This window comes from Aegilops tauschii, chromosome 1 (genome assembly GCF_002575655.3).
Source record: "Aegilops tauschii subsp. strangulata cultivar AL8/78 chromosome 1, Aet v6.0, whole genome shotgun sequence".
In the NCBI taxonomy this organism is placed as follows: domain Eukaryota; kingdom Viridiplantae; phylum Streptophyta; class Magnoliopsida; order Poales; family Poaceae; genus Aegilops; species Aegilops tauschii.
This window is the reverse complement of record NC_053035.3, coordinates 399,226,037-399,253,571: the sequence shown is the minus strand read 5'-3', so window position 1 is coordinate 399,253,571 and position 27,535 is coordinate 399,226,037. Positions and strand designations below refer to the sequence as shown.

General features: G+C 46.8%; 2 protein-coding genes across 2 annotated transcripts; one reads left to right on the top strand and one right to left on the bottom strand.

The window, feature by feature from the left end:
• The first annotated feature begins 14,979 nt into the window (after positions 1 to 14,979).
• Positions 14,980 to 18,558, top strand: LOC109747042 (transcription factor FAMA). Its single transcript, XM_020306137.4, has 4 exons — positions 14,980 to 15,398; positions 15,533 to 16,180; positions 17,628 to 18,137; positions 18,223 to 18,558. The coding sequence occupies exons 1-4, from the start codon at positions 15,387 to 15,389 to the stop codon at positions 18,310 to 18,312; spliced, it is 1,260 nt and encodes a 419-aa protein (XP_020161726.1). The 5' UTR covers positions 14,980 to 15,386; the 3' UTR covers positions 18,313 to 18,558.
• Positions 18,559 to 21,696: 3,138 nt separating this feature from the next.
• Positions 21,697 to 26,465, bottom strand: LOC109747040 (putative respiratory burst oxidase homolog protein H). The gene is made up of 15 exons (XM_020306134.4): positions 25,737 to 26,465; positions 25,259 to 25,421; positions 25,131 to 25,179; positions 24,934 to 25,047; positions 24,430 to 24,852; positions 23,931 to 24,317; positions 23,748 to 23,843; positions 23,524 to 23,639; positions 23,342 to 23,444; positions 23,147 to 23,235; positions 22,901 to 23,051; positions 22,674 to 22,823; positions 22,465 to 22,593; positions 22,296 to 22,374; positions 21,697 to 22,178 (listed from the first exon to the last, which is right to left on the bottom strand). The coding sequence occupies exons 1-15, from the start codon at positions 26,443 to 26,445 to the stop codon at positions 22,069 to 22,071; spliced, it is 2,868 nt and encodes a 955-aa protein (XP_020161723.4). The 5' UTR covers positions 26,446 to 26,465; the 3' UTR covers positions 21,697 to 22,068.
• Positions 26,466 to 27,535: the final 1,070 nt, after the last annotated feature.

The following is a 27,535-nucleotide window of genomic DNA, read 5'->3' as shown; positions in this document are numbered from 1 at the left end:
TGCTCAAGTCAATGATATTTAGCTCATGCCTTAACTCACAAAATCTTGCTTCATCCAAAGGCTTCGTGAAAATATCTGCAAGGTTATCATGAGTGTTGACATAGTTGAGCTCGATCTCCCCTCGCCTAATATGATCCCGGATGAAGTGATACCGAATCTCAATATGCTTCGTCTTGAAGTGTTGCACCGGGTTGAGAGAAATCTTGATGGCACTTTCATTGTCACACCAAAGAGGCACTTTGTCACAAATGACACTGTAATCCTTTAAAGTTTGCCTCATCCATAAGAGTTGTGCACAACAACTACCGGCCGCCACATACTCCGCTTCAGTGGACGAGAGAGACACACAACTTTGCTTCTTGGAAGACCAACTCACCAAAGAGCAACCAAGGAATTGGCACCCTCCGGAAGTGGACTTCCTATCCACTTTGTCTCCCGCCCAATCGGAGTCCGAATATCCTACAAGCTTGAAGTTTGCTCCTCTTGGGTACCATAAGCCAAAGTTTGGGGTATGAGCCAAATATCGAAAGATTCGCTTGACCGCCACAAAGTGGCTTTCCTTAGGTGCGGCTTGAAACCGTGCCCAAATTCCCACACTCAACATGATATCCGGTCTAGATGCACAAAGGTAAAGCAAGGAGCCAATCATGGAGCAATATACCTTTTGATCCACCGCTTTACCATTGGGATCAATGTCAAGTTGGCACTTGGTGGGCATTGGAGTGGAAGCCGGCTTGACATCACTTAGCTTAAATCTCTTGAGCATGTCTTGAGTGTATTTGGCTTGGTTGATGAAGGTTCCTTCTCTTCTTTGCTTCACTTCGAACCCGAGAAAGAACTTCAACTCTCCCATGGAAGACATCTTGAACTTTGAGGTCATGAGTGCGGCAAACTCCTCATTGAAAGCTTTGTTAGGGGAACCAAAGATAATATCATCAACATATAGTTGGCACACAAACAACTCCCCTTTGACCTTCTTAGTAAAAAGAGTGGGGTCGATTAGCCCAACTTCAAATCCACGATCTTGTAACAACTCGGTAAGGTGATCATACCACGCACGTGGGGCTTGTTTAAGGCCATAGAGTGCCTTATCGAGTTGATACACATGATCGGGAAAGTAGGGATCCTCGAACCCGGGGGGTTGCTTGCCATACACCAACTCATTAATAGGACCATTAAGAAAAGCACTCTTCACATCCATTTGTTGCAACTTAAAGTTGTGATGAGAAGCATAAGCAATCAACAAACGAATGGATTCAAGGCGAGCAATGGGAGCAATGGTTTCACCATAGTCGATACCCTCGACTTGGGAGTAGCCTTGTGCCACCAATCTTGCCTTGTTGCGAACGATGGTCCCGTGAGCATCTTGCTTGTTCTTGAATATCCACTTGGTTCCAATGACATTGTGGTTCCCCGTTGGCCTTGGCACCAATCTCCACACCTTGTTGTACTCGAAGTTGTTGAGTTCTTCATACATGGCATTAAGCCAATCTGAATCTTCGAGTGCTTCATATACCTTTTGGGGTTCAACACAAGAGACAAACGCGTGATGTTCACAATAGTTTGCCAATTGTCTACGAGTGCTTACCCCCTTTTGAATGCTTCCAAGCACATTCTTCATGAGATGACCCTTGGTGGAGAGCTTGGAAGCAATCTTGGCGGCATGACGCTCCAATTCCTCCTCGGTGGTGAGTTGAGGAGCGGTCACTTGATCATCTTGATCGCCGTCTTGAGCCTGTTCTTGATCTTGAGCTTGCTCTTGATCTTGAACTTGCTCGGTAGTGAGAACTTGACCTTGGGCATCGTCTGGTGGTTCACCACCATCTTGAGGATGATCTTGCCCTTGATCCTGTTCACTTGGTTGAGGGCCTTCACTATGTTCTTTGGAAGCGTGTGGGCCTTGGGTTGGTGATGGCTCCACTTGAGTGGAGCATTGTTCTTCTCCTTCGGCCACAAGGGGTTCCTCAATGGGTAGGATAAATTCAACACCCATTCTTCTTATGTCTTGAGGAGGAATTTCATCACCTACATCACAAGTGCCACTTTGCTCCACTTGGGAGCCGTTATTCTCATCATCCACGTTACACGTCTCCTCGATAAGCCCCGTGGACTTATTGAGGACATGGTAAGCATGAGAGTTTGTAGCATAACCAACAAATATGCCCTCATAAGCTCTAGCCTCAAATTTAGACAAACAGACACCTTTCTTGAGAATGGAACACTTACACCCGAACACCCGGAAGTACTTGAGGTTGGGCTTGTTGCCGGTGAGTATCTCATATGGACTCTTGTTCAAGCCTTTGCGAAGGTAGAGCCGATTAGATGCATGACACGCGGTGTTGATGGCTTCGGCCCAAAAGTTGTAGGGAAACTTGAACTCCGCCATCATGGTCCTTGCCGCATCCATCAACGTCCGGTTCTTCCTCTCCGCTACACCATTTTGTTGAGGGGTGTATGGTGCGGAATATTGATGCTTGATCCCCTCATCACTAAGAAACTCATCAAAGGTGTAGTTCTTCAACTCGGTGCCGTTGTCACTTTTTATAGTAAAGATCTATGTTGACGTTGGGCTTCATTTGCAAAGTCAATGACGGGTTGTTGGGTCTCGCTCTTCCTCTTGAAGAAGTACACCCAAGTGTATCTTGAATAGTCATCCACAATCACCAAGCAATACTTCCTACCCCCAAGACTATCAAAGGATGGAGGCCCAAATAGATCCAAATGAAGGAGCTCCAAAGGCCTCTTCGAATAAATGATAGTCGTGGGAGGGTGAGCCTTCTCATGTAGCTTTCCTTCTATACAAGCACTGCAAGCACGATCTTTAGCAAAACTAACATTCGTTAGTCCACGGACATGGTCCCCCTTGAGAAGACTTTGCAAAGATCTCATATTCACATGGGCTAAACGTCGATGCCAAAGCCATCCCACGTCAACTTTAGCCATTAGGCATGTCGCGGTCTTAGTGGGTCGCTCCGAAAAGTTAATCACATATAGACCATTCTCGACATGCCCAACAAAGGCTACTTTAAGAGTCTTGCTCCACAAGAGGGCCACGGTATCAATATCAAAGAAAGTGGCAAAGCCCATGATTGGAAGTTGACGAACGGAAAGTAAATTGTATGCAAGGGACTCAACAAGCATGACCTTCTCGATCGTGTGATCATGAGAAATGACAACCTTGCCGAGTCCCAATACCTTAGAAGACGAGGCATCACCCCACTCGACATTGGTGGGCATAGATGGAATCTTGTGTACGTCCACCACCAAGTCCTTGCTTCCGGTCATATGATTTGTAGCTCCACTATCGAGCAACCATGATCCCCCACCGGAAGCAAACACCTACAAGAGATCAATGCTTGGTTTTCGGTACCCATTTTGTAATGGGTCCTTTGATGTTAGTAACAAGGGTCTTAGGAATCCAAATAGACCATTCAATATACTCATGAGGAGAACCAACAAATTTGGCATAAACATGCCCATCACTAGCATGACACAAAATATAAGAGGGGTCAAAGTCGTCGGGTTTGTTGGAAGGGGTGGCATTGCCGTTCTTGACACCACCACCCTTCACATTGTTCTTCTTCTCCTTGGAAGCACCCTCTCCCTCCTTCACAAAGGTTTGCTTGAGAGGGGGAGGTCGTTTGGTATTGTCATTCTTCTTCTTGTTCTTGGGCATGGGTGCGAACCCAATCCCTTCCTTGCCCACAACTTCTTTTTGATTGCTCAAAAGGTCGTTGAGGTTCTTCTTACCTTGAATGCACGACACAAGGCCTTTCTCAAGTTGCTCCTTCAACTTAGCATTCTCCTCAACAAGATGCACATGCTCACAACAAGGGTTAGTAGCATTTGCATTATCAATTAACACCATATGAGGAAAGGTGGCTTTCTCCTTGGTTAGCTTCACTTGGAGTTGATCATGAGACTCCTTGAGGCTAGCATGAGTACCTTTCAAGGCTTTGTGAGCCTTGTCAAGTATATCAAACTCCTCCTTGAGTCTAGCAAGATCAACCCCAAGTTTGGCTTTCTCAGAATTGAGCACACGAGAAACAACAATAGCATGATCAAGATCTTTCTTTAACTTAGCATGATCATCGTTGTGTGACTCCTCAAGAGCCAAATGAAGACCACGCTCTTCCTCAAGAGCATTGGAAAGATCCGAGATCTCGTCGGCATAGTCACGACTATGCCCCTCCATCTTAGAGATGGTATCTTCGTGAGCCTCGATCATGTCATTGGCTTCACCAAGTTGTTCCAAGAGGGCAATGAAGTGCTTCTTGGAGTTACCCTTGAGTTTACCCATAAAGGTCTCAAACTCATTCTCCTCCACATTTGTTCCCTCATGTTCATCAATGCCATCCGTCAAAGAATGATTAATGATGGTAGTTTTGATGTTGGGGGTTACCTTGTTGGTGGCTTTAGCCATGAGGTACTTGGCGGTGATGCTCTCATTGGGTGAGTCGAAGAGAGACACCCCTGGAGTCGTCGCAATGGCAACGGAGGCCATGGCAATCGAATCACCATCTTCATCATCATCATCCTCACTGTACTCTTCTCTTGTACCACCAATGCCTTGGGAGGAGTCTTCTTGGTGAAGTTGCTCTTGTTGGGGAAAGACTTGGCCTTGTCCTTTCGGATGAGCTTGCCACCATTGTCTTCCCTCTTCTCATAAGGGCACTCCTCAACAAAGTGGCTCGCATTGCCACAATTAAATCAAGTCCTCACTCGTTGCTTGCCCTTTGCGCCACTTGAATTTTTCTTGTTGAAGTTGGGCCTTGAGTTCTTCTTGCTCCAAAATTGCCTTGAAGCAAGAGCCATGTGTTCGTGATAGGCATACTTCATATCTTCGAGGTTGCTCTCCTCTTCTTCCTCTTCATCCTCTTCCTCCATACTAACCTTGGCCTTTAGTGCAAGGTTGGGCTTCTTTACTCTTTGAGAGCGAAGTACCGCATTGTCGGCGGTCTTGTCCAAGATGCTCATAGCAACAAACTCATCCAACACTTCACTTGAGGACAAGGTGTGGACGTCCGGTCTTTGACGAATGACGGAGGACATGGCTTTGTGGTAGGGCATCATTGCCTTGAGGAATTTGCGTTTGATCCAATTGTCATCCATGTCCTTACTTCCATGATCTTGGAGTGAGACCGCGAGCTTGGTTACCCTCCGATAAAGCTCACGAGGTTCTTCATCTTCTTTCATTGCAAACTCATCGACTTCATCTTGCACCACTTCATAGTTGGAGCGTTGAATGCTTGCACTTCCCCGGTAGAGGGAAACAACTTGGTGCCAAGCATCTTTGGCCATGGAGTAGGGCCGGAGATGAGGAAGATCTTCGGGTGGGATTGCTTCTTGGATGATGAAGAGAGCATTCTCATTGAATTGATTATCCACGGCTTCTCTAGGAGTGAAGTTGCTTCGGTCATGCGGATAGAAACCTTCTTCAATGATTCTCCAAAGGTTAGTGTTCACATGATTTAAATGACGCTTAAAGCGATAGACCCAAGAATCAAATTCCACATTCTTCTCAATCTTAGGGGCCAGACCGGCATGATTCAAATGAGTGGAAGGAAGCGGTCCACCATAGACAAGTGGAGGTTCCACATGGGCAAAGATGTCGGTGCCATTTTTACCACTAGAAGAAGGAGCTTTCTCGCTAGTAGCTTCCCCCTTGTCGGAGGTAGCATCCGTCACCTTGTTAGCGGGATCACCCACTTTCAACGGTGTGGTGGAAAGTTTAAGCCCTTCTATGAATTTATTAAACATGCTTTCAACCTCGGTCGTCATGGAGGTTTTCAATGTGTCCAACGCCACATTGAATTCCTCATGAGAGACCGCGGTTCCCCCATCTCCCGTAGACGAGACCGGATTCGCACCGGAGTGCTCCTCCACACCGTCTACGACGTCAACCATACTCTTCGAACGGTAAAGTCCTTAATAAAGAGACGAGGCTCTGATCCCAATTCAAAGGATCGATATAGTTGACTAGAGGGGGATGAATAGGGAACTAACAATTTTTAGCTTTTCTTTACCAATTTAAACTTTGCATCAAAGTAGGTTGTCTAGATATGCAACTAGGTGAGCAACCTATATGATGCAACAACAACAAGCACACAAGCAAGCAAGGGAGTTAACACAAGTAAGCTAGCAAAAGTAAAGGGACGAGATAACCAAGAGTGGAGCCGGTGAAGACGAGGATGTGTTACCGAAGTTCCTTCCTTTTGAGGGGAAGTACGTCTCCGTTGGAGCGGTGTGGAGGCACAATGCCCCCCAAGAAGCCACTAGGGCCACCGTATTCTCCTCACGCCCTCACACAATGCGAGATGCCGTGAATCCACTATTGGTGCCCTTGAAGGCGGCGACCGGACCTTTACAAACAAGGTTGGGGCAATCTCCACAACTTAATTGGAGGCTCCCAACGACACCACGAAGCTTCACCACAATGGACTATGGCTCCGCGGTGACCTCAACCGTCTAGGGTGCTCAAACACCCAAGAGTAACAAGATCCGCTTGGGATTAGTGGAGGGAATCAAATTTCTCTTGGTGGAAGTGTAGATCGGGGCCTTCTCAACCAATCCCGAGCAAATCAACAAGTTTGGTTGGCTAGGGAGAGAGATCGGGCGAAAATGGAGCTTGGAGCAACAATGGAGCTTTTGGGGGAAGAGGTGAGTCAACTTTGGAGAAGAAGACCCCTTTTATAGAGGGGGGACAATCCAACCGTTACCCCCCCCCCCTAAATAGCCTCGCAGAGGGCGGTACTACCTCAGGTGTGGGCGGTACTACCGCTCCCCCTCGCGGTACTGCCGTGCAGTCTGGGAGGGCTGGCAAGAGAGCAGGAGTTGGCCCCAATGCGGTACTGCCGCGGTGGTAGGGCGGTACTACCGCTCATGAGCGGCACTACCGCTCTACTGCCGCTGCTTAGTGCCGCACAATCCGACACGAGAAGTGACCCCCTCGAGTCGACGCGGTAGGAGCCTGGTACCGCAGCGGTACTACGGCTGAGGACCCACCAGCGGTACTACCGCTGCTGAGCGGTACTGCCGCCTGTGACTCCTAAGCGGTACTACCGCTGGGCACCGCGGTACTACCGCTGGGACCAAACGATGCACATAGGAAGTGGAATGAGCTCTCCATCAAAGCGGAAAGGCTCAGAGGGTGTGAAAAGGATGTGTACGTGTTGATTCCACCCTAGCCTTACCGAAGCGGACCCCCTCTTGATAGTACGGTGACTCCTACGGAACTTGTTCACCAAAATAGAAACGAAAGAGCTACACCGTCTTGAATAACACTCTGAGGGGAAAGAAATCGTCTCGTGCCAAAGGATGAATCTCTGAAATGCTCAAAGCACACGATTAGTTCGCAAACATGTTGTCATCAATCACCAAAACTACATCTAGAGAGATATGCCTTAACAAAGACATTGGTCCATATGAACAATTTGATCTAGGGTTCCTATTCTTCACAGGTGGTGTCATGAGGACATTCACCGGAAGACTTTCAAGGCACCTTTTGGGAACCCAGATTTTCTTCATAGGGGGACCGTTCCTACAATTAGTTCCAACATATCTAGCAAATACTTCACCATTCTGATTTTTGAACATCTTATAGTTGGAGTCAAATGACTCATCAGATGAATATGAAGATTCACATGTAAAGCCAGATAAAGTGGATGGATCTACAAGAGGTCCTTTAGCATCAACCCATGTGGTTTTGGGGTACTGCTCAGGTTTCCAGTAGGACCCATCAGCATTGAGTTTCCTCTCAAATGCAATACCCTCTTTCCTAGGGTTCCTGTTGAGGATCTGCTTCTTAAGCACACCACAAAGAGCCTGATGCCCTTTGAGGCTTTTGTACATGCCTGTCACATACAATTCCTTCAACCCTGCATTATCATCAGTGATACTTGTGGTATTCTCAGACGAGGAATTTGTGACCGCAGAAATAGTTGAAGAATTTGCAGCAATAGAAGCATTTGAACTTTCAGGTGAAGAATTAGCAGATTCACGTTCAATGCATTTCAGACATGGTGGAATGAATTCTTCCTGAGCGGAACTGATCTGTTGAGCAATCAAAGAACCATTTTTCCTTTGAAGATCATCATGACTCACCCTTAGTTTCTCAAGATCTTGCTTTCTTTGAAGAAATTCATAAGAAAGCTTCTCATGATCGGCTAAGAGTGTTCCATGATGACTTTGAAGGTTATCAAACTTAGACTGTAGTCGTTGAAGATTATCAGTCAGGGTTTGAGTTCGATTCATTTCCTCACCCAACAGGTCATCGCTTTTATCTAGCAAATTTTGAACCCTTTCCAAAGCTTTTGTTGTTTCATGGCAATATTAGCATGCTTGGAATAGTTAGGTTTGAGGTTTTCATCAGATTCATCTTCACTCGATTCAGCAGAGGGATATTTGAGTACCTTGGCACCTCTTGCCATGAAGCAATAGGTGGGAGCGAAGTCATCGTTGCCATGGTCAGCAGTGTTGGAGTCGTCATTTTCCTCAGTGTTGAAGATGGACTTGCTGACGAAAGCAGTAGCGAGAGCTAGGCTCGCCACACCAGTCTCACTCCTCAGATTCCTCCTCTTCCTCACTTTCCTCAGATTCGGCTTCAGAGTCCATTTCCTTGCTAATGAATGCACGAGCCTTTCTGGAACTGCTCTTCTTGTGAGATGAAGACTTTGAAGATTTTGATGATGAGGACTTTGAAGATTTCTTCTTTTTCTTCGAGTCATCTGAACTTTCATTCTTATACTTCTTCTTCTTTGATTCCTTCACCCACTGAGGACAATCAACAATGAAGTGACCAGACTTCTTGCATTTGTGGCAAGTCCTCTTCTTGCTGTCGCGGGATGAGGAATCTGATCTCATGTCATAACCTCTTGAAGATTTTCCAAAACGACCATGCCTTGAGAACTTCTGGAATTTCCTCACGAGCATTGCTAGCTCCTGCTTATTTCTTCAGGATCACCAAGGCTGCTGTCAGAATCTTCCCCTTCAGATGAGGAAATTGCCTTGGCCTTTAGTGCATGTGATCTTACATAGCTTGGCCCGGAGAGGTCTCTCTTCTCAGCTTGTTGGAACTCATGAGTATTCAGTCTCTCGAGGATGTCAGCAAGATCTAGTGACGTGTAGTCTCCACGTTCTTGTCAGTGTATCGAATGAGGAATCAAGTGATCTCAGCAATTTCTTCACCACCTCATGGTCGGTGATGTGAATGGCACCAAGTGCTTGAAGCTCATTGGAGATGTCAGTGAGGTGATAGAAGGTTTGCTGAACATTTCCGTTGTCTAGTCTTTTGAAGCGGTTGAAGAGATTGCGAAGAACGTCAACTCAAGAATCACGTTGGGTTGAGATTCCTTCGTTGACCTTGGACAGCCTATCCCAGATAAGCTTCGCAGACTCCAAAGCACTCACTCTGCCGTACTGTCCTTTGCTCAGATGGCCACATATGATATTCTTCGCTTGAGAGTCGAGTTGCTTGAATCTCTTCACATCAACAGCGTTCACGGAAGGAGTGATGGAGGGAATTCCATTTTCCACAATGTACCAGAGATCGTTGTCAATTGCCTCAAGATGCATGTGCATCTTGTTCTTCTAGTAGGGGTACTCCGTCCCATCGAAGGTAGGACACCCAGCCGAGACCTTGATCATGCTTGCAGTCGACATAACTAAAACTCTAGGTGGTTAAACTAAAATTACACAGAACAAGGGAGTACCTTGCTCTGATACCAATTGAAAGTGCGTTATATCGACTAAGGAGGGGTGAATAGGCGATTTTTCAAATTCGTCACTGAGCAAATACTACTTGAGGAATTTGCTAAGTGACGAAATACAAGCAGCGGAATAAGTACTCAGGTGCATGCATAACAAGATAGTAGCATAGTCATCATGATGAAATAAAACATACACAGAGCATAGGTAGCGTGTAAACATGATAAGCAGGCATAACACAAGATGACTGAAGAAATAGGATTGAGGAAATTGAGAAATTCTTCAGTCAAAAAGTCCTCAAATAGTAACGATCAATTTCATCAACACATGAGCGAGGAAATGAAAGGGTTGAGGAAATAGAACCAGTGGCTCGGTGAAGACAGTGATTTGGTAGACCAGTTCCAACTGCTATGTCAGTTGTACGTCTGGTTGGAGCGGCTTGGTATTTAAACCAAAGGACACACACTCCTTACCGTATTCTCCTTGAGCGAAGGTCACACAGACCTCGCCCAATCACTCGTGGTAAGTCTTCAAGGTGACTTCCAAACCTTCACAAACTAGCTCACCCGGCGATATACAATTCCTCTTGGATGCCCTAGACCTTGACGCCTAATCGTCTGGAAGATGCACAGTCTTCAAAGGTAACAAGCGTCGGTTCCACACAGGAACAATCTCTTCAGTGATGCTCAATCACTTTGGGTTTTAGGTGTTGGGGTTTTGGGTTTTCCTCACTGATGATTTTCTCTCGAAGTCCTTGGAGGATCGGATGCTCTAAATGACAAGTGTCAATCTATCTCTCGGAGCAGCCAACCAGCTAGTGGTTGAAGGGGGCGGCTATTTATAGCCAGGGAGCAGCCCGACATGATAAGACATAAATGCCCCTAATGATATGACCTTTATGTGGATAAGATATTTGGGACAGCTGGCGCGAAGCATGGCAACAGTCGGAAATTTGAGCTCTCAAATTCCTCAGGACTATCATGTTCCTCACTATAGGCAATTCGCACTAGCAAAATCCTAACTCCTCAGTCAGAACAAATTCCTCAGAGACCAGAAGATCTTCGTCTCTGTCACTGAAGAAATTGACTGAACTGTATGGGATTTCCGAAGGCTTCACTCGAAGGATTGGGTATGTGTAGGCTTTGAGATGAGCATCACTTGGAAATTTTTCCCTAGTATTACCTCGACCCCCTTTAACAGTACGATGTTTCCTATGATTCAAGAAAGGAAAATGAAACTACGAAAACAAAAGTCTTCACGCTTTATAGTCCTCGCATTAATATCAATATCTTCAAGGTCACACCAATTTCCTCATTTTCAAAGTCTTCAGATGAAGACATTCATTTTCAGGGGTCGACTTTCTTCGGAAATATCAAAATCCTCAGAGACTTATAATACCTATGTACACTCACAAACACATTAGTCCCTTAACCTATAAGTCTTCAGTACACCAAATTCATTAAGGGGCACTAGATGCACTTATAGAAACATCAATATCTCATGGTGCCACATGAACTGCACTTTCATATGATTCATTGCTTTCTGCAAGAGTATATTGATCAGTAAGGCCCTCCCAGCTCTACCTCATCTTAAGTCAAGAAGTATTATTGCAGTGTGTTAAATTACTAAGGTGTACCTTTACACACACCATCAAGGGCATGTGGCCTATTTCTCGGTTCTCCTATTAGCAATGTTTCTTGGCGAGGTAATTTACATTCTACATGGATACATGATAAGCAATGAAATTGTGCATGTTATCATTGTCTTTTCCTGGTGTTCAATTCCGAGTTTCTGACACATGATGGATAACTACACATCTACCTACTCCTATATATCTTGAAGTGATGGGGTCTTTTTTCACTCATGATTTTGCCATGATGGATGGATGCGTATAGGATGGGATGAGGTCATTTGGATGGCTTGCCCCTGCGCGTAGGTGCGGGGAATGATTTTGTATGTGTGTGTTCTTGTATGGAGCATTTTTTTCCTTTGATAGTGATTGGGCATGTGCACGTTCTTATATATGTGGAACGCTCGGTTGTTTTGGTAAGTGTGGAAATGATGTATCATTTAGCATTTTATGTTCATTTGTTAAGTGTATCTCACTTGTTTTCTGAGGCACCAGGTGGAGAGTTCTCCCGCCTGAATATATTGTACAAAAGGGGCCAAAGCTAAAAGTCACCTTTAGGCTTTGGCTGATCTAGTTTATAAGAAAAACTGGATCAAAAACCTGAACAAGTTGGCCCTATTTATGAGAGAAATCAGGTTGTAAAATCGTACATGTACCAATATTAAAGGAAGAAGAGAAAAAAGAACGCCCTGGACAAGGCACGCCTAGCTAGCAGACAGAAGGGCCATCGTCATAAGACACGTAGATGCGGGGTGTCGTCGAGGGGTCACAATACCAGAACTTTACAAGCAGCCTAACGCACCATACCGATGTGCGTACCGAGCCCCACAGCACAACTCAGGAGCGTCCACAATCAACGAGTGCACTGAACACGAACCTTGACCGGGAGCTTCGCCACGGATATTTGGAATGCTTAGCAAGTTGGGGAGGTATCTTGCATAATCAATGGGCAAAGATGAACCAAGAGAACGCCAAGAGCACGAAGCTCGCCGCAACACATCACCAGCCATGAGAGGGTCTTTGAGCCGACACAGCGAAACAGCTTCACGGGTGGGATGCTCTCACTTGTTTGAAACACTCGAGTGTTTTTTGGTTAGTTTGGAGAAGACGTACCATTAAGCATCTATTTTCATTTGGTAAGCGCGGGGAAGGCGACGAGGAGGGGCTAGGTAACGCACCTCAGTCACCAACTCTCCTTTAATAGTAACAACTTTTATTTCCGAGGAATCCAAAGAACACTCATCTTAGGGCATCTCCAACGTCGACCCCCAAACCAAACACCATATATCCTTCATGGACTGATCGGAACTCGTTCGCAGACACTGATGCAGGAGCCGGCCATCCAACCGTGCCTGATACATTTCAAACCAAATTAACAAACTGGATGAATTACATGCAAACGAGATGATTTTCATATAAACCGAATCACATTCATTAGATTTTCGACATTTTTCATTAAAAAATGACCGGACATAAACCTAGCCTATGACAGTGCTCGTTCTCCACGTCCTTGTTGTTCCCTTTCGGCGATCGCCTGGTCCATCTTGCCGTCTCCATGAGCGGCGGGGATAAGATCCGTGAAGTGAAGGTACGGTCGTCGGCGACAAGAGTGGGAGATGGGAGACGGACCAACCCACTTGGGATTCGAGGCCACGCCGCCTCCCATATGCACTACTCCTCCTTGTCGGAGTGTGTCACATGTCCATCGCTGGTAGACGTGAGGCTGACGATGGACGTGGCCAGGCTGACACTCTCCTCGTGCCACTGGCGCCACCGAAAGTTTGTTGGCGGCGCTTAGGACGCGCAGCTGGCAAAGTTCTCATCCGTGATCGCATGTGCCACCCGCGCCGCCTCAACATTGTGAGCGACGGCGAGAGCATGGGCGGCCTCGTAGAGCGCCCACTGCTTGGCGACGACGTTGGGGGTTCGCCGCTACAAAGGCCGCCATGCCTTCCTCGCTCACGTGCTCGCCATAGATTTTGCCCTCTACTAGCCGATGTTGCTTGAGGAGGAAGAGTTTGTACCGTTGCTCGTCGACATAGGCGTCGGCTGCTCCTCCGCCATGGCGGCGTTGAAGTGTGCCTACGGCTACTACATAGTCAAGTCGGCGCGAGCGCCAACGCTTCCTCGTAGTCGGAGCCCGTCTCCATCGTCAGGTCATCTCGAAGACCTCCGAAAGTTGGCCGACATGCTGACTTCTCTCCGCCTGGCACATCGGCTCTGTCAGGCAGCCGCAAGGGCGTCCACCTCGTGCTTCTGCTCCGTCGAGAGGCTCTCCCACAACGCGTTCCCGCTCGCAGTCAAGGCGGATGTGGTGCACGAGAGGAGAGTCTGGAGCGGACATGGTTTGATGTGGTTTGAGCCGTGAGTTAGCCGCCTTTAAATAGTGGATGCCGGTGAGGCCAAGCATCCAGGTGTGTCGATGCGCGGGCGGGAGAGATGGTTTCTCGGCTGACGTGCATGTTTAATGGTGGCAGATGGACAGACGGGTATTGAACATGCGTGTTATATATCTGTCCCATCCCCCTCTAGTAAATGTCTCTCCGACAATGAACAAGCGCAGACACTAGGGATGCAGCACTGGCAGTGCCCTCGACCAGCAAGCCGCTTCAATGCCGGTGCCAGCGAGAGGTTATATCCGCTATGGGCCAATATCAATGTGGAGCGGCCGCTTTAGAGCGGCATGAATGCATGCAACTGGCCTCGAGTGGGCGACGGAGAGGGTTTTTGGTGTGTCAGGGTTGTCGAAAGCTGGCTTGGCAGCGGTCCGGACACCCACGAATGCCCCCCACCCCTCCCGGGTTTGCTTCTGGTTTACGAGAAAAAAGGACATCCAGACCGGCCAGCAAACGGAGACAGGACCGCATTGCATGGCAAAACGACCGCATGGTCTAAATGTATGCGGACGGTTTGAGGGTCCGCATTGAAGATAACTTTAGACAAGTTCCATTCTCCTAACCCCACAGTCAGGATGTAAGGGGCATTTGGTTGTGTGGCTATTCACCATAGGACACGGATAAACACTTTTCCCAAGGATGCCACTCGTTTGGTTGAGGGAAAAGGAAGGATAGGGATAACCAGATACGTGGAAATATTCTGCTAAAAGTTGCCCGCTACAGTCAGGATGTAAGTGACTTGCATCCTGACCCCATAGTGGGGGAGCTATGACCAAGGGCCAGTTCTTTCGATGCTATTATGAAAAATCACGGTCCGGGGAATCAAATTGCAAAAAAACTCATCTGTGTCCCATGAACCGTCTAGAATCAACTCCGAATCGCAGTGCAATCTAGAATCACGGAAACTTGGCGATTCTGAAGATTCTAGCCAGTCCCTCAAAATAAAAGGTTTTGTTCCAAACTAGTACCCCTAATGGACAATTTATTTACAGCCAGAATGCCACTCGGGCCTTGCCCACCGAGAGAGGCCTAAAACGACTGGTTCGTCCCTGCAGCAGTCTGTGATGCTGGCGACGTGTCGTATCCTGACGACCGAGGTTTTTATTTTAGAAGTTCAGAAAAGATTTTGCCCCCTCGGGCCTCGGACAATCATGTTTTTGTGTCTTGCTCCCTGAAGATCCATGGCTAGTTCTGTCATTGCCACCACCCAAAAGAAAATAAAACAGTGATAGATCTCCTGAGCCCCGTGGGCTGGGCCTGCCATGCATCGTCACATGTCGACCCAAGAAAAAGAGCACAAAAAGTAGAGGAGGAGTGGAGAAAGCAAAGGCAGGGAGCGTGGCGCATGTGAGAAAAATAACTCACCGGCCGGCCGGAGCCTCCCGTTCCATCCTCCGGAGGTGGCGCGGTGAATTCATCCGCCACCCTTTTCAATTAATGCGCCCGAGAGGCTCCTCTCTAGAGCACAAACTCCCACAAATTTCAACCCACACTCGATATCTTCTTCCTCCTCAACTTGTTTCACTGCAGGCTCTTCTTCCGGCGGATGCAGAGCACACCGGCCGTGCATGCACGCATGAAGGCCGGCGTGTGATCGAGAGCCAGCTGCATGCATGCGCTCGTCGTGAGGTTATCAAAGCTACGTCGTCGCGATCATGGAAAAACAGGTACGTGCACGCATCGCATCGATCACGCATGCATGCAAAGTGTATTTCCGCCTGGCCATGCATGGCCAATCAGTTTCGGAAGTGTTTGTGTAAGCTTCGGGAGTTTTGTTGGTTGAAATGGTCGCTCTGAGCAGGGAAGCAGCCACCAGCTGGACACCTTCGCTCAACTGGACGGCGGGGCGGCGCCGGAGGAGCCGATCGGCGGTGGCGCGGGAGCTGAGATGGTGGACTACATGCTGGGCCAGACGACGCCGCTGCCTCCGGGTGGGCCGCACGGCCAGGTGTCCTTGGACAAGCTCAGCTTCTCCGACGTGCTACAGTTTGCCGACTTCGGCCCCAGGCTCGCGCTCAACCAGCCGTCTGCCGACCAGGACGACGCCCGTGACGACGATGAGGAGGACAGTTACTTCTTCAGGTTCCAGTCCCAGCTCTCCGGCTCGGACGACCCCGATCCCCGCGGAGGCGCAGGTATCCACCACGCGGCGGAGCACGAGGGCAGCAAGACGGGGGACGGATCAGGAGGCCCGCACGATCACGGCGGCGGCGTCTCCGAGAGCACCACGCTGGTGCAGCAGTCCGACGGCGGCGCCAGGGTCGGCCAGAAGGCCGGCGGGGAGCAGGCGAAGAGCGGGCGGCGGAAGCGGCCCCGGTCGACAAAGACCAGCGAGGAGGTGGAGAGCCAGCGGATGACGCACATCGCCGTCGAGCGCAACCGGCGGCGACAGATGAACGATTACCTCAGGGTCCTCAGGTCCCTCATGCCAGGATCCTACGTCCAGAGGGTATTTATATGACATCTCTCGCTACTATTTCAATATATATAGCTCATCGCTTGCAGGGACATTTCAACGAACAATTTGGTTTTTATATGAAAAGAACAGTACTCCACAAAAATTGTAATTAACACAAACTTAAACTTATGGTAGTTCCAGTTAGGCCTAAGATTTTATTATGTCTAAGTCGATGGTGCTATATGGAGACATCACATGACTCATGAGGGCTTAAACTTTTCGTAACATAAAAATTCCATACCTCGGTGAACTATCTAACAAAATTGAAGTTCTTTTGGATTTTGATCTATCAAATTGCACTGACTTTTTGAGAAAATTGACCTAATTTAAATTTGGTTTGGAATTGGTTTAAATCTAGACCGGAATTTTGAGGTTACAAAAAGATTCTCTCTTAAGATATGTCAATCCGATTTGCATCGTAATGTTTTTTCCTCCTTCCTCTGCGTCGAAGCCAACGCCGATAACTCCAACGATGTTAGGGTTAACTTGTGGTTTTAGATGCTCAAGGTTGAGGACAATATCAACTGCTCCCGTTGGAGATGCGTTCCCATGCTCAGCGCCATGTGGGCTGTTGGATCTTAGATCTAGTGATCATAGTCGGAGTCCTTGGACATGCAAATACATATGGGACTCTCGAGGCCTTTTTTTTGCAAGTTTACAGAGGCACCGACCATGACCGTTGGATCTTATATCCAACGGCCCCGTGGCCTTGGAGCATGGGAGCATGTCTCTTTCCTTAGTCAAGAGTACTATTTTGTCTCATGAAGTTTGGATTTAAAATTTTCATTTCTAATTCTCGGTCAACACTGAGGGCCATCTATCTTGATGATGAGATCCATGAAAAAAAATTATTCCCTGAGCTTTAAAAAAGACTGCCATTTTTGCATTAGTTTTTACTAGACGAACACATTTTTGTAGCATGATGAACATTTTTTGAGCATAGATACATTCCCTTTAAAATTTCCTAGCTAGTTAATGCATTTTTTTGTCAATTTTATCAATTTGTTTTAGAGTTTATTTGTGTAACTTCTAGAGATGCTAACGAAATGCCTGATATACTACTACACCTGACCTAATCATATAATACATGACCCCCTCCTTTGGTTTAGAGAAATCTTGTAGGAATTTCTTAGGATAGGATTCTATAGGAAAAATTCCTTTAGAGCTCTTTGGTTTGTAGGAATGGAATTCTATTCTTATGAAGGAATTCTTCCTATCCTCCATATTCATAAGAAAATAAACATTAGTCTAGACTCAATAAAAAAATCATATAATGTGAATCAAAGGACATCTCCTTTCCTATTCCTACTCATAGGATTTAAGATATATGTCATCTCATTTCCTATGACTTTTTTATTTCTACGATTTTCTTACCCTATGAATTAAAGGAGGCCTAACTTTGCTAACACATCTTAACATATGGCACGATGCCGTGCAGGGAGATCAAGCATCCATCATAGGCGGAGCCATAGAGTTCATACGTGAGCTAGAGCAGCTAATCCAGTGCCTCGAGTCACAGAAGCGGCGGCGCCTGTACGGCGACACGCCACGGCCGGTCGCTGACGCGTCCGCCCCGGTGGTGCCGGCGGCATCCGTCCACGAGCCGCCGCCGCCGCCGCAAGGGCATGAGGCTCCGCCGTTCTACGTCTCCCCGAGCCTCTCGTTCCCCGGGGCGGGGAACGGTGACGGTGCCGCCGGAGCCAAGGTGATGATCGACCTGGACGCGTGCGGCGGCGGGCTCCGGGAGGAGGTGGCCGAGAACAAGTCGAGCCTGGCGGATATCGAGGTGCGCGTGCTGGGCGAGGACGCGGTGATCAAGGTCCTGTCTCGCCGCCGGCCGGAGCAGCTGATCAAGACCATCGCCGTGCTGGAGGAGATGCACATGTCCATCCTCCACACCAACATCACCACCATCGAGCAGACCGTCCTCTACTCCTTCAACGTCAAGGTAGGCACGAGCATTCATTTTTTGTACCAACTGAACGCAGATCAGATTATCGACCGCGGGATTGAATTGCTGCTTCTGATGTTAGATCACGAGCGAGCCAAGATTCACGGCCGAGGAGATTGTCGGCGCCGTCCACCAGATCCTCAGCTTCATCGACGTCAACTACACGTTATGACCCATCCGTTGTCGATCTCGACTCGATTAATTCAACTTCTATACGTACATTGTGCGCTTAATTATATTTTTCCTCCCTCGAGTACTTGTGCTTAATTGTATCTGTATGACGATCTACACTGTTCCTTCACTCTCGTATGCATGTAAACTGATTAGATGTACAATGAGTGACTCCAGATAATGGGGTTGTCTATATGTAAGTTATCTGAATTTTCAAATATTTCATTCAATTTTACCAGCCTTCGTATTTGCGACCAAGAACTAATATGTGTTTTTTTTGGCGAATGAACTATTATGTTTCTTAACGTGGTGCCCCTGCTACGCCAATTGGAGAGCCTACTCGAAAGATTTTTTTATGGGATTCGAAAGATATTCAACTCAAATGATTAGCACACATAAAAAAGGGAATGATAACTACTATTGACTGACAGATAATGAAACAAAATTAGAAGAAAAAAACTGCAAGCAACAAAAAAAATTATTAGTAGTAGACAGAATTCGTGGACTGGTATTAACTGCTAGAGAATGAAACAAAAGAGATCCGATGATATTTTGATGGTTGTTATTAAAGCAACGATTGAGGTTTGAAAAATGCAGGTGGGTGATTTTGCCGTCAAAATTCATCTGTGTTCGAGAGTTGATGGCTTTATTTTGGTTTTGGTGGCAGTATATGGGGCTGCCCAATCAGATCTTAAACCTGCTTTCCTAGTTGAGCTGAGTTGTGATTTGTGGCTATGAATCTTTACCCGTGTTGGTGCTGGAGACTTTAATACTCCCTCCGTTCCTTTATGTAAGGTGTGTTTGTTTTTTGATAAAATTCCACAATATAAGGTGCATTTCTTCTAATTTATCGTAATTCCGTTTTTGACCCTCTAGGAAAAGAAAAGTATATCTCCCCCGATTGCATGTGTCTCAACTTCTAGAGAAAAAAAGGGAAAGTATCCCTCTCCCGATTGTGTGTATCTCTTCCTTTCCTAGTCTAAATGATTTACTTACCGCTAATCAACGAATTAGACAAAGAGTAATTTCGTCCTAAATTATTAATATTTATGTGCCTTGGTCACCATGCCAGAAATAATACACCTTAGATAAAGGAACAAAGTGAATATAATTTATAGACAGGACACGAAAGGAATGATAAATTTGACGCTAGATGATCCTTTACATTGAATGCTATTATTGAAAACCTAGATTTGAGATAGCTCTTTCGGGTCGATGGTATAATTCGGCTAACAGTCTGTAAACACCAACGTACGAGAAGTTGGATCATATCTTGATAAGCTTTGAGTGGGAACTGAAGTTTCCTCTGGTACCCATGTGGGCACTTTAGAGGAGTATTTCTGGCCAGAAACTTCCTCCCCCCTCTTTTGGATTTCAATGAGGCCGCTATTGTGGGGAACAAGACCGTTTTGTCATTTGAGTTGTCATGCATGATCCGAGCAGGAAGGACACCAAGGTTGAGGTGGCAATTTAAGAACTGACATCTCAGAAAATTATTTCAAGTCTAGGCTAAGAGTTTAAGTGGTGTTTATAAGAAAGAAAAGGATCAATTGATTGCTTCGTTGAAGCTTTCGACATTAAAGCAGAATCATTCCATGTAAGTGCGGCAGAATATTATGTCAAGCGGGAGGTAATGCGTGAGGAGGAGATCAAATGTGCCCAACCTGCTAAGGTTAGACGCGCTTGGGAAGGGGATAACAATACAAGATTTTTCCATTTGATTGTGAGTGGCAAGCACCGGAAAAAAATCTTCCAATTAGAGCATGTTGAGAGGACCAATGTCTATAGCTTACATCATCAATTATTATAAGGAAATTTTTGGTTCTCTATTGTCCCATTTTGTAACAATGGATGAGGGCATTACCACGATACACCCCAACTCTCTCCCGAAGAAAACACTGTATTGACAAGTTTTTGGAAAAATAGGTGTCGGGGCCATTGTCGGGGGTCATCCAAGGAGATATATTGCCAATGTTTGAGGACTCATACATTGATAATTTTTTGTTGTTCTGTCTTAACTTCGGTATTATTTGTTGCTTCCTAAGAAGGATGATGTGGTGCAAATAGAGTAGTTTAGGCCACTTTGTCTGTTGAGTGTGAGCTTTAAGAGCTATGTATGTGTATGACGGATTTGGATCTCCACTCTCCGTGCTTTTATAGAGATACTAGATATCTTGTTGGGATACCCCATTAGCTCTTCACTCCCCGAGTCTGTATATTAGTGTGTAGAGGAAAGATGCTTATGTTGCATCGGTTCTTGGGGCAAGTCATTGAACATTTAGTTCCGGCAGGCTTGGATTGTTGATAAATGGGTGTGGTACATTTAGTGCATAGATAGATGTCTATCAACCTAGCACAAACTTACTATTGAACTGCTAAAACGTCATATATTATGATACAAAGTGAGTATTTCGCTGGAGTTTCAATATTAATGATGTTTTCACAGTCAAATTCATGTACATGGATCTCATAAACACATACTCCATCTTTCGCAGACAACACATTTGAAAGACCAAAATGTCGATTGAAATCAAGATTATCATGCGGTTTATGCACCGGGGTAATCCTCATTAATGAAAATCTAGCTAAACATATAATAGGTAGGAATGTTAAAATGCTGTTTCGGTGACCAAGAGAAAATAATTCAACATCTTCTTCTTTCCTGCCTGTTTACCTCTTTGATTTCTTTTGATTTGGCGTCTGATTCACATAGCTTTAAGTCTGCCTCCCCCTAGGCGCCCAGCAGTATATCGAATTTGTTCCGGAACTGGTTGGCTCAAACTACCGATCCAGACCTTATGAACAGGCGTCCTAGGACACCAAATTCCGCCTTTTCACATGTATTTGGCTCAAAGTATGGCTTACAACTGCAAATGCATACAAAAATTGCTTGCTAGAGTGTTGTTGCACCAGTTCACTGACCTGTCCATGTTGGCATTTTATCAAACAGCTAGCGTCCCTGATATTAGAAGCAAAAGCCCCTAACGGCGGCCGGCGCTTCCCGGCTTTCACGTCAGATCCTGGTCGCTTCCCGTCGCCGCCGCCGGTGCCTCTGCCGCAACAAAGGTCAGCCACCGAACCCTCCTCCCTTTCCTACCTCCCTATGGATGCGCTTCTTCTCTTCTTACTACCCATCCTGGACGCTGCCCTCCCCGCTCCATTGCGGCTGCTCGACGATAGGGCTCGCGCCTCTGGGCGCCCGGAATTGACCTGCGGCAACCAGGGATTCCTCTTCGTCTGTATGTAATAGTATGTGCTTGTGTGCAATGCAAGGTGCTAGCTATATCCGTAGGAAGGGGATTATTCCCAAATATCCAGCCAAGAAATTGGAGCATCGTTCAAAATTGAAAAAAAAATTGGGCAGATTGACTTGAAATGCTCCTACTTGGTTTACAACACAATTTTTTTATCAAGCAAACGAAGCCGATTCGGAGGGTAATCTTGTTTCAACAAAATGAGTAAATGGCTCATTTGAATTTTGAGCCAACTCCAAACTCAATCCTATCAATTTTGAACCGAGCCAATCGCCTGTTTCAAGGTCTGAATTATTCTAAGAAGCAGTCTCACTGATGAATGAAAATATAAATACATGGCTTTCCTCCTCCTATCTATGTGCGGCAGCAGCTATAACTAACGCCACATACTTTTCACTCCATATAGTTTGTACACCGATATATGCCCCAGCTCCCTCTGGCACCTGTAGAGCTAGAACTGCTACCCGATGCTACCGAAATTTTTGTTGGCCTGACCTCAGAAGTTAGAAGTTCTCCTTGTGGAAATGGAACCGTGTTGTTGTCGTGTGGCTGAATTCTATTGCAAGTTCCCTGAGTGTTTTTGTAAGCGTCGGAGATCCACAATAGAAAACACCTGCAGAAGATTTATGCAGCACCATCTTAGTATATATATCTTTGTAATGTAAAGTAGGATTCGACACTTAAATTTTGATCAGGTGCACACACAAAAACAAAAACAAATGTGACTCGCCTATACGAGCATTCTTGTGGGTATTTGCCATATCAGAGTACACCTTTCTCCAGTTTGGCCTTGCAAAATGTGTCCGGATCTATGAAACAGCGGTCAGGAAAGGAAGCAACCATGGCGTATCGAATCTTATTGCAGGTAACAGAGGGAGTGAGAAGGGAGGGAGAAAAACCTTGCTGCCGGAGACGATATCCACACCATTTTTTGCGTGTTGGAGCGATTGAACCATGGCAATCAGAGCTGACCTCGCATCTCCTTCCTCATACACACTGGTTAGGTAGTTGTGCATCTCTATTGCATTCTGTACAGCAAGAGATTAAGTTAAAAAGTGGACTATGTGGGACGTTGCTGTTTACTGAAGCAGTTACGGTTGAGCAGTACATCGGTATCACATTCAGCAACTTCATTCATGACACCTTTGAACCATTCAAAGGAGCCTTGTTCCCTGGTAACCCAATAGAAGTAAGCTCGGCTTGGCCCGTTGCTCTTGAAGCTGCTGCCTGCCTCCTCGTCATTCATGCTTTGCTGCTCCTGTTGAATCCAATTCATTTTAGGCTTTTTTGCATCTGCACTCATGTATGAGAAATAACATTTAGTGACTTAGTTACATTATTAGACTTTATGTTGTGCAGGAGATCCTTCAGTATGCTGATGAAAGGAGTTGCACCAATTCCAAGGCCAATAAGAAAAAGGATGTCGTATTTCTTGTAATTTTGAGCTGGTGCACCGAAAGGGCCATCAACAAAGATCTTGGGAAATCTAAATAAAGAAAGCCAAGTCACCAAAGTTAGTGCAATATCGCCTAATATACATATCCTCAAGCAATTCCTTAAGAAAGCTTGAGGTATAATCACTTGGTATTCTCTTCCGCGCCTTCCGCTATGACTGTGGTCTCAAGTCTTGATAGTGTAGCCTTCTTGGAATTTACTTCTTCTTCACAGGCCTGCATGAATTATTATACTTTTTCATCAGTTAACTAAAATATATAGAGTGTAAGCTCCTCACAAGTTGTACTTCTTCTATGCTCCCTCCTCACTTTTTCTACTGACCTTCCCAAATAGGTTCCTTAGTTCTGTTGTCCAGTCACCTAATGTGCGGATATGTACACTCAAGTAGTCGTCCCCAGGTGCAGAGGTGATGGAGAAGGGATGCCTGCAAACATTGAAGAAAGTTTTGAAGCCAAAGCCTTGGAAAACTCGTTACTTGGAAAATATGGATGATGGGATGGTACCATTCAAAAGGCGAAACGTCTGGGCATTTTACAAAGAGGTACATCCCACTTTTGTATTTGAAACTTGATGGCTTCTTCATGTAAAGAGAGAGAACATTTCCTGGGTAAATTGCTGCCTGCATGACACATAGAACCATAATTACCAGCTCTCTTGTGATACCTGCACTTTACAATGTATACTGAGGAAACTTGTATGTGGTATTCTTGTAGAATCTATAGCTTACCTTGATGACAGTCACTCCATAATTCTTCTCACGAACTCTTCTGGTGGCTCTCTCGCTGGCATAGAAGATAACAGGAACTGCTATGTACATCCATCCCTGTAGAAGCACATCCAAAGTTACAATTTCAATTTATGCACATTCATAACTACTCTTGCCAAACATAATTGAGAGCAAGAGCAATACCGTTTTCTTGTACCACGGCTTGGTGAGGAATAAGTAGTAGGAGTGCATCACCAGAAGGATATATGCAAACACCAGCAGGTGGTGGGCATACCAGAAGGAATTGAAGCCAGCCAGGTGGTGGAATGGCGATGGCAGCTTCACGACGCTCCTCCTGAAGGAGTGTGTCGCCAGTGTAAAGGAGAATGACATTATGAGGACCAGGAGGATACCAGTCCACCCCGGAGTGCTCGCAATCAGAGTTCCCCATGTTGGTTGAACATAGTTGAAGAAGGGCCCCAGCTTCTCTTGGAACTTGTCACTTGGGCAGGAGACCAGCCTTGGGAAGTCGCAGGTCAGGTGAACAACCGTATGCATACCCGCTCCAATTGCAATTCCAACCGCGATAACCTGGATACATTGCGACCGTTAAAGGGGGGCGTACTGTGCATTGCATGCCGCAGATGCCGGTAAGATGTTCCTTGTATTGTCCTGGAATGGAAATGGCACAAAGGCTATGTACCTTATGGAAGTTTATGTTGTCGTCAAATGGTATGACGGAGCTGAGTGCAGTCGATCGGAGTGCTGTCAGCGTGTTTCGGCACACCGGGAGGAGTATGAGGGCCATGTTCAGCTTGGTCGTCTCAGCGGCACCCTTGGCGATGCAGACACAGTAGCCCATCACCTCGAAGACGGCCCGATTCCTGTACTGTATGAACTTGAATATGAAGAGGGCAATGTTGGCGATCCCCCACAGCGTCAGGAACCATATCCTCTTCCAGTTCTCGTGGATGAAGTCGACGGTCTCGTGAATCTGTTTCTGCATTGGGCTCCGGTGACTGGACGGAACCATTGTCTTGGCGAGGCTGGTTGACGCCTGGTCCATCTGATCCTGTGACCCCTCTTCCATCACCATCTTACGGAGTAGCTTCTCCAGCTGCCAAATCTGCATCAGGACAGAAGATGAGCATATATGTAAGCATGCTGATGCTGCATCAGAAGAAGAGAAGTTTTCATTTCTTGGCACCTCAATGTAACCGCGGGCATCAGGGTCCAGCTCTTCCATGATGAGCGAGGCGTAGGTCGCGGCATGTTTCTTCAGCTTGGCAAGCTTGTTCGCCCCGGCGCTCAGCACAATGATCTGCACATGGAATGAAAACCCTGAAATTTCATAGAGACTTTGTGGAGAAGGGCAGGCAGGTCCGGAGACGGCGCGCTACTGACCTCCTTGACCTCATCTTCTGTGAGCTTTCCGTCGCCGTTCTTGTCGCACCTGGTTGCAAAACAATCCAATCAAGACGCCGGCAGTGAGGTATCGCCACCGAAGAGAAGGTAAGGTAGACCTTTATTACATGTCAAAAAATATGCGTAGCCGCGCATCGAAGTTGTTGTCAGACATCTCCTCCCAGCACTCCTGGAGCTGCTCCTTGGTGAATCCTTGCTCTGGGTCGATCTTCCTTCTCCTCGCCATCGCCATGAACACCTCGCTTGCGAATTCCTTGGAGTCCGCCATGCCTGTGAGAAGCAGAGCCGTTCTGGGCTTAGAGATTCAGAGATTTCATTCGTACAGCCTAAGATTCAGTTTCAATATGATACATTGCTAATTGTTTTCTGATAAATAAACGATTGCGTTCCAGATCAACCAATGTGGCTGGTTAATGCTTTGCTGTCCAACCTGAAAATCTATCTGACATGTTTTGGAAAAGAGAGCACTACTGAATTCTGACATGCTTTGCCGGACCGTCAAGCTAGCAGGTATCAGAGTCAGAGAGCATCAACATTGCGGGAGCAGGAGGCAACAAGGACGGTCGGTTGATCGGACGTACGTACCGATGCACTTGGCGAAGTTCTCCTGGTGGAGGCGGCCGTCGGCGCTCATCTCGTCGAAGCGCTTCTCGACGGACTTCCAGCCGTCCTTGCCGGCGGCGGTCTTGTCGAGGAAGCGGAGGCCCTTGAGCGCCGGCTGCGCGCTGGAGTGCGTGCGCTTGAGGCCCATGTCGGGCACGCGGAAGGAGGTCACCCTGGACGCCAGCCGCTTCATCCCGGACGTCAGCCGCGACGGCTGCTTCCGCATCGTCGGCGCCGAGTACGGGTGCGGCTGCGGCGGCGGCTGCTGATGATGCTCGCCGCCGAGCGGCACGTCCACGTACCCCTCCGACGACGACGCCATTGCGCGCTGCACCGGTGATGGCACCACCGCCCGATGCCGCGAGGCCGCTGGTGGGCGTAGTAAATTTGGAAGGTGGGAGACGAGGGGGGGAGGGGAGGAGAAAGCGAGGAGAACTGTGGCGCGTGTTGCGGAGAGGGGTCGCGCCAATTTTAGCCGTTGCACCTGCATGCAGTGCGCGCGGCAAGGCCGGCCGAGCCTGGCCGCTCGGCGTGTCTCTTCTTCCTTTTGCTTTTGCTTGGACCTGATGAGATGAGAGCGTGGCACTGGCACCTGTGGCCGTGGCGTGCCGTCCACGCGAGTCTGCCCTGTCCTGCGATGCTCTGCACAGCCAGACGTGACTGTGCGACGTGAGTGCTGGGTAGGTGCCATTTGCCAAAAGCGCCGCACCCAACTTTTTGTTGTTGGAAAAAGCGTTTGGACGTACAGTGATCTAAAAGATCTTAGTATATTATACTATAGTTTACAAAGAAAGTAGTATATTAATCAAACCAGTAGTAAAAAATAATAATTTACTCCCTCCTCCCAAAAAATAAAGTTCTGGATTTTTTGTCAAACTTAGTAAAATATTTTTTTTTGAAAATATCAGATCTATTATAAAGATTCATAGAAAGTACAATGCACCCCAAACATAATAAAAATTACATCGAGGTTCGTGGACAACCGAACGACCATTGCCGCTGCCAAAACAAGCCGCCGACGCGTTGTTGTCGTCGCTCTCATACCGGAGCCAGCCTAACCTTGTCGATGACAGCCGGGAAGTCTTCGTGCACGTGCCCCTAAGGACCATCGTTCGGGAGCCGCAGTCATCGTCATTGAATTCTTGAATCGATCTGAAGAACCTAATTCAAATTTCGCTATTGTGTACGCATGATGAGAAACCCTAACCTCGCCGCTCCGAGGAGCTGGCAGGAATCTACGCCGGAGGTCCGTCTAACTCGTCCCGACAAATGAACTTGAGGAGTATCGGAGCCCGGAAGACTGACTCGAAGAAGAAGTACTGCCATTCGTCCGAACGCCGCCCTTGCGAGAACCAAAACCCTACCTATCTAAGTCGAGGCACCAAGAATACCCTCCCCGCCACTGGCCGCCAGAGCTGCAGGAGGAGGGGAGGCGAATCCTCGGGCTTGCCGGCGAAGATCGAAGGGAAGAAGGCTTTCCCTAGTCCCCTTGCGGGAGGGGGAAAGCTGCACAATAAACTTAGTAAAATATGATCAAGTGTATATACATATCCGGAAATATTCAAAGGTGTACAATATGAATTATGTTCCCTTCGTTGCAAAATACTTATCGTGATTTTAATTTAAATTTAAACAAAGCCAGACAAGTATTTCAGAACGGAGGAACTATATAATATGAAAATACATTTCATAGACTTTTTGTGAAAGAATTCAGATCTATTATAAAAATTCACTAGAAGTAAAAAGCACCTCAAACATAATAAAAATTACATCGACATTCT

What these genes read in the sequence shown, in the direction of transcription:
- LOC109747042 (XM_020306137.4), top strand. An exon ending in CAGGATCCTACGTCCAGAGG is followed by an intron (nt 16,181 to 17,627) that starts GTATTTATATGA and finishes GATGCCGTGCAG; the next exon opens with GGAGATCAAGCATCCATCAT. An exon ending in TCTACTCCTTCAACGTCAAG is followed by an intron (nt 18,138 to 18,222) that starts GTAGGCACGAGC and finishes TTCTGATGTTAG; the next exon opens with ATCACGAGCGAGCCAAGATT.
- LOC109747040 (XM_020306134.4), bottom strand. Translation starts at nt 26,445, where the DNA reads ATGGCACCTACCCAGCACTCACGTCGCACAGTCACGTCTGGCTGTGCA. An exon ending in GAACTTCGCCAAGTGCATCG is followed by an intron (nt 25,422 to 25,736) that starts GTACGTACGTCC and finishes TGCTTCTCACAG; the next exon opens with GCATGGCGGACTCCAAGGAA. An exon ending in ACAACATAAAGTCTAATAAT is followed by an intron (nt 22,824 to 22,900) that starts GTAACTAAGTCA and finishes TGGATTCAACAG; the next exon opens with GAGCAGCAAAGCATGAATGA.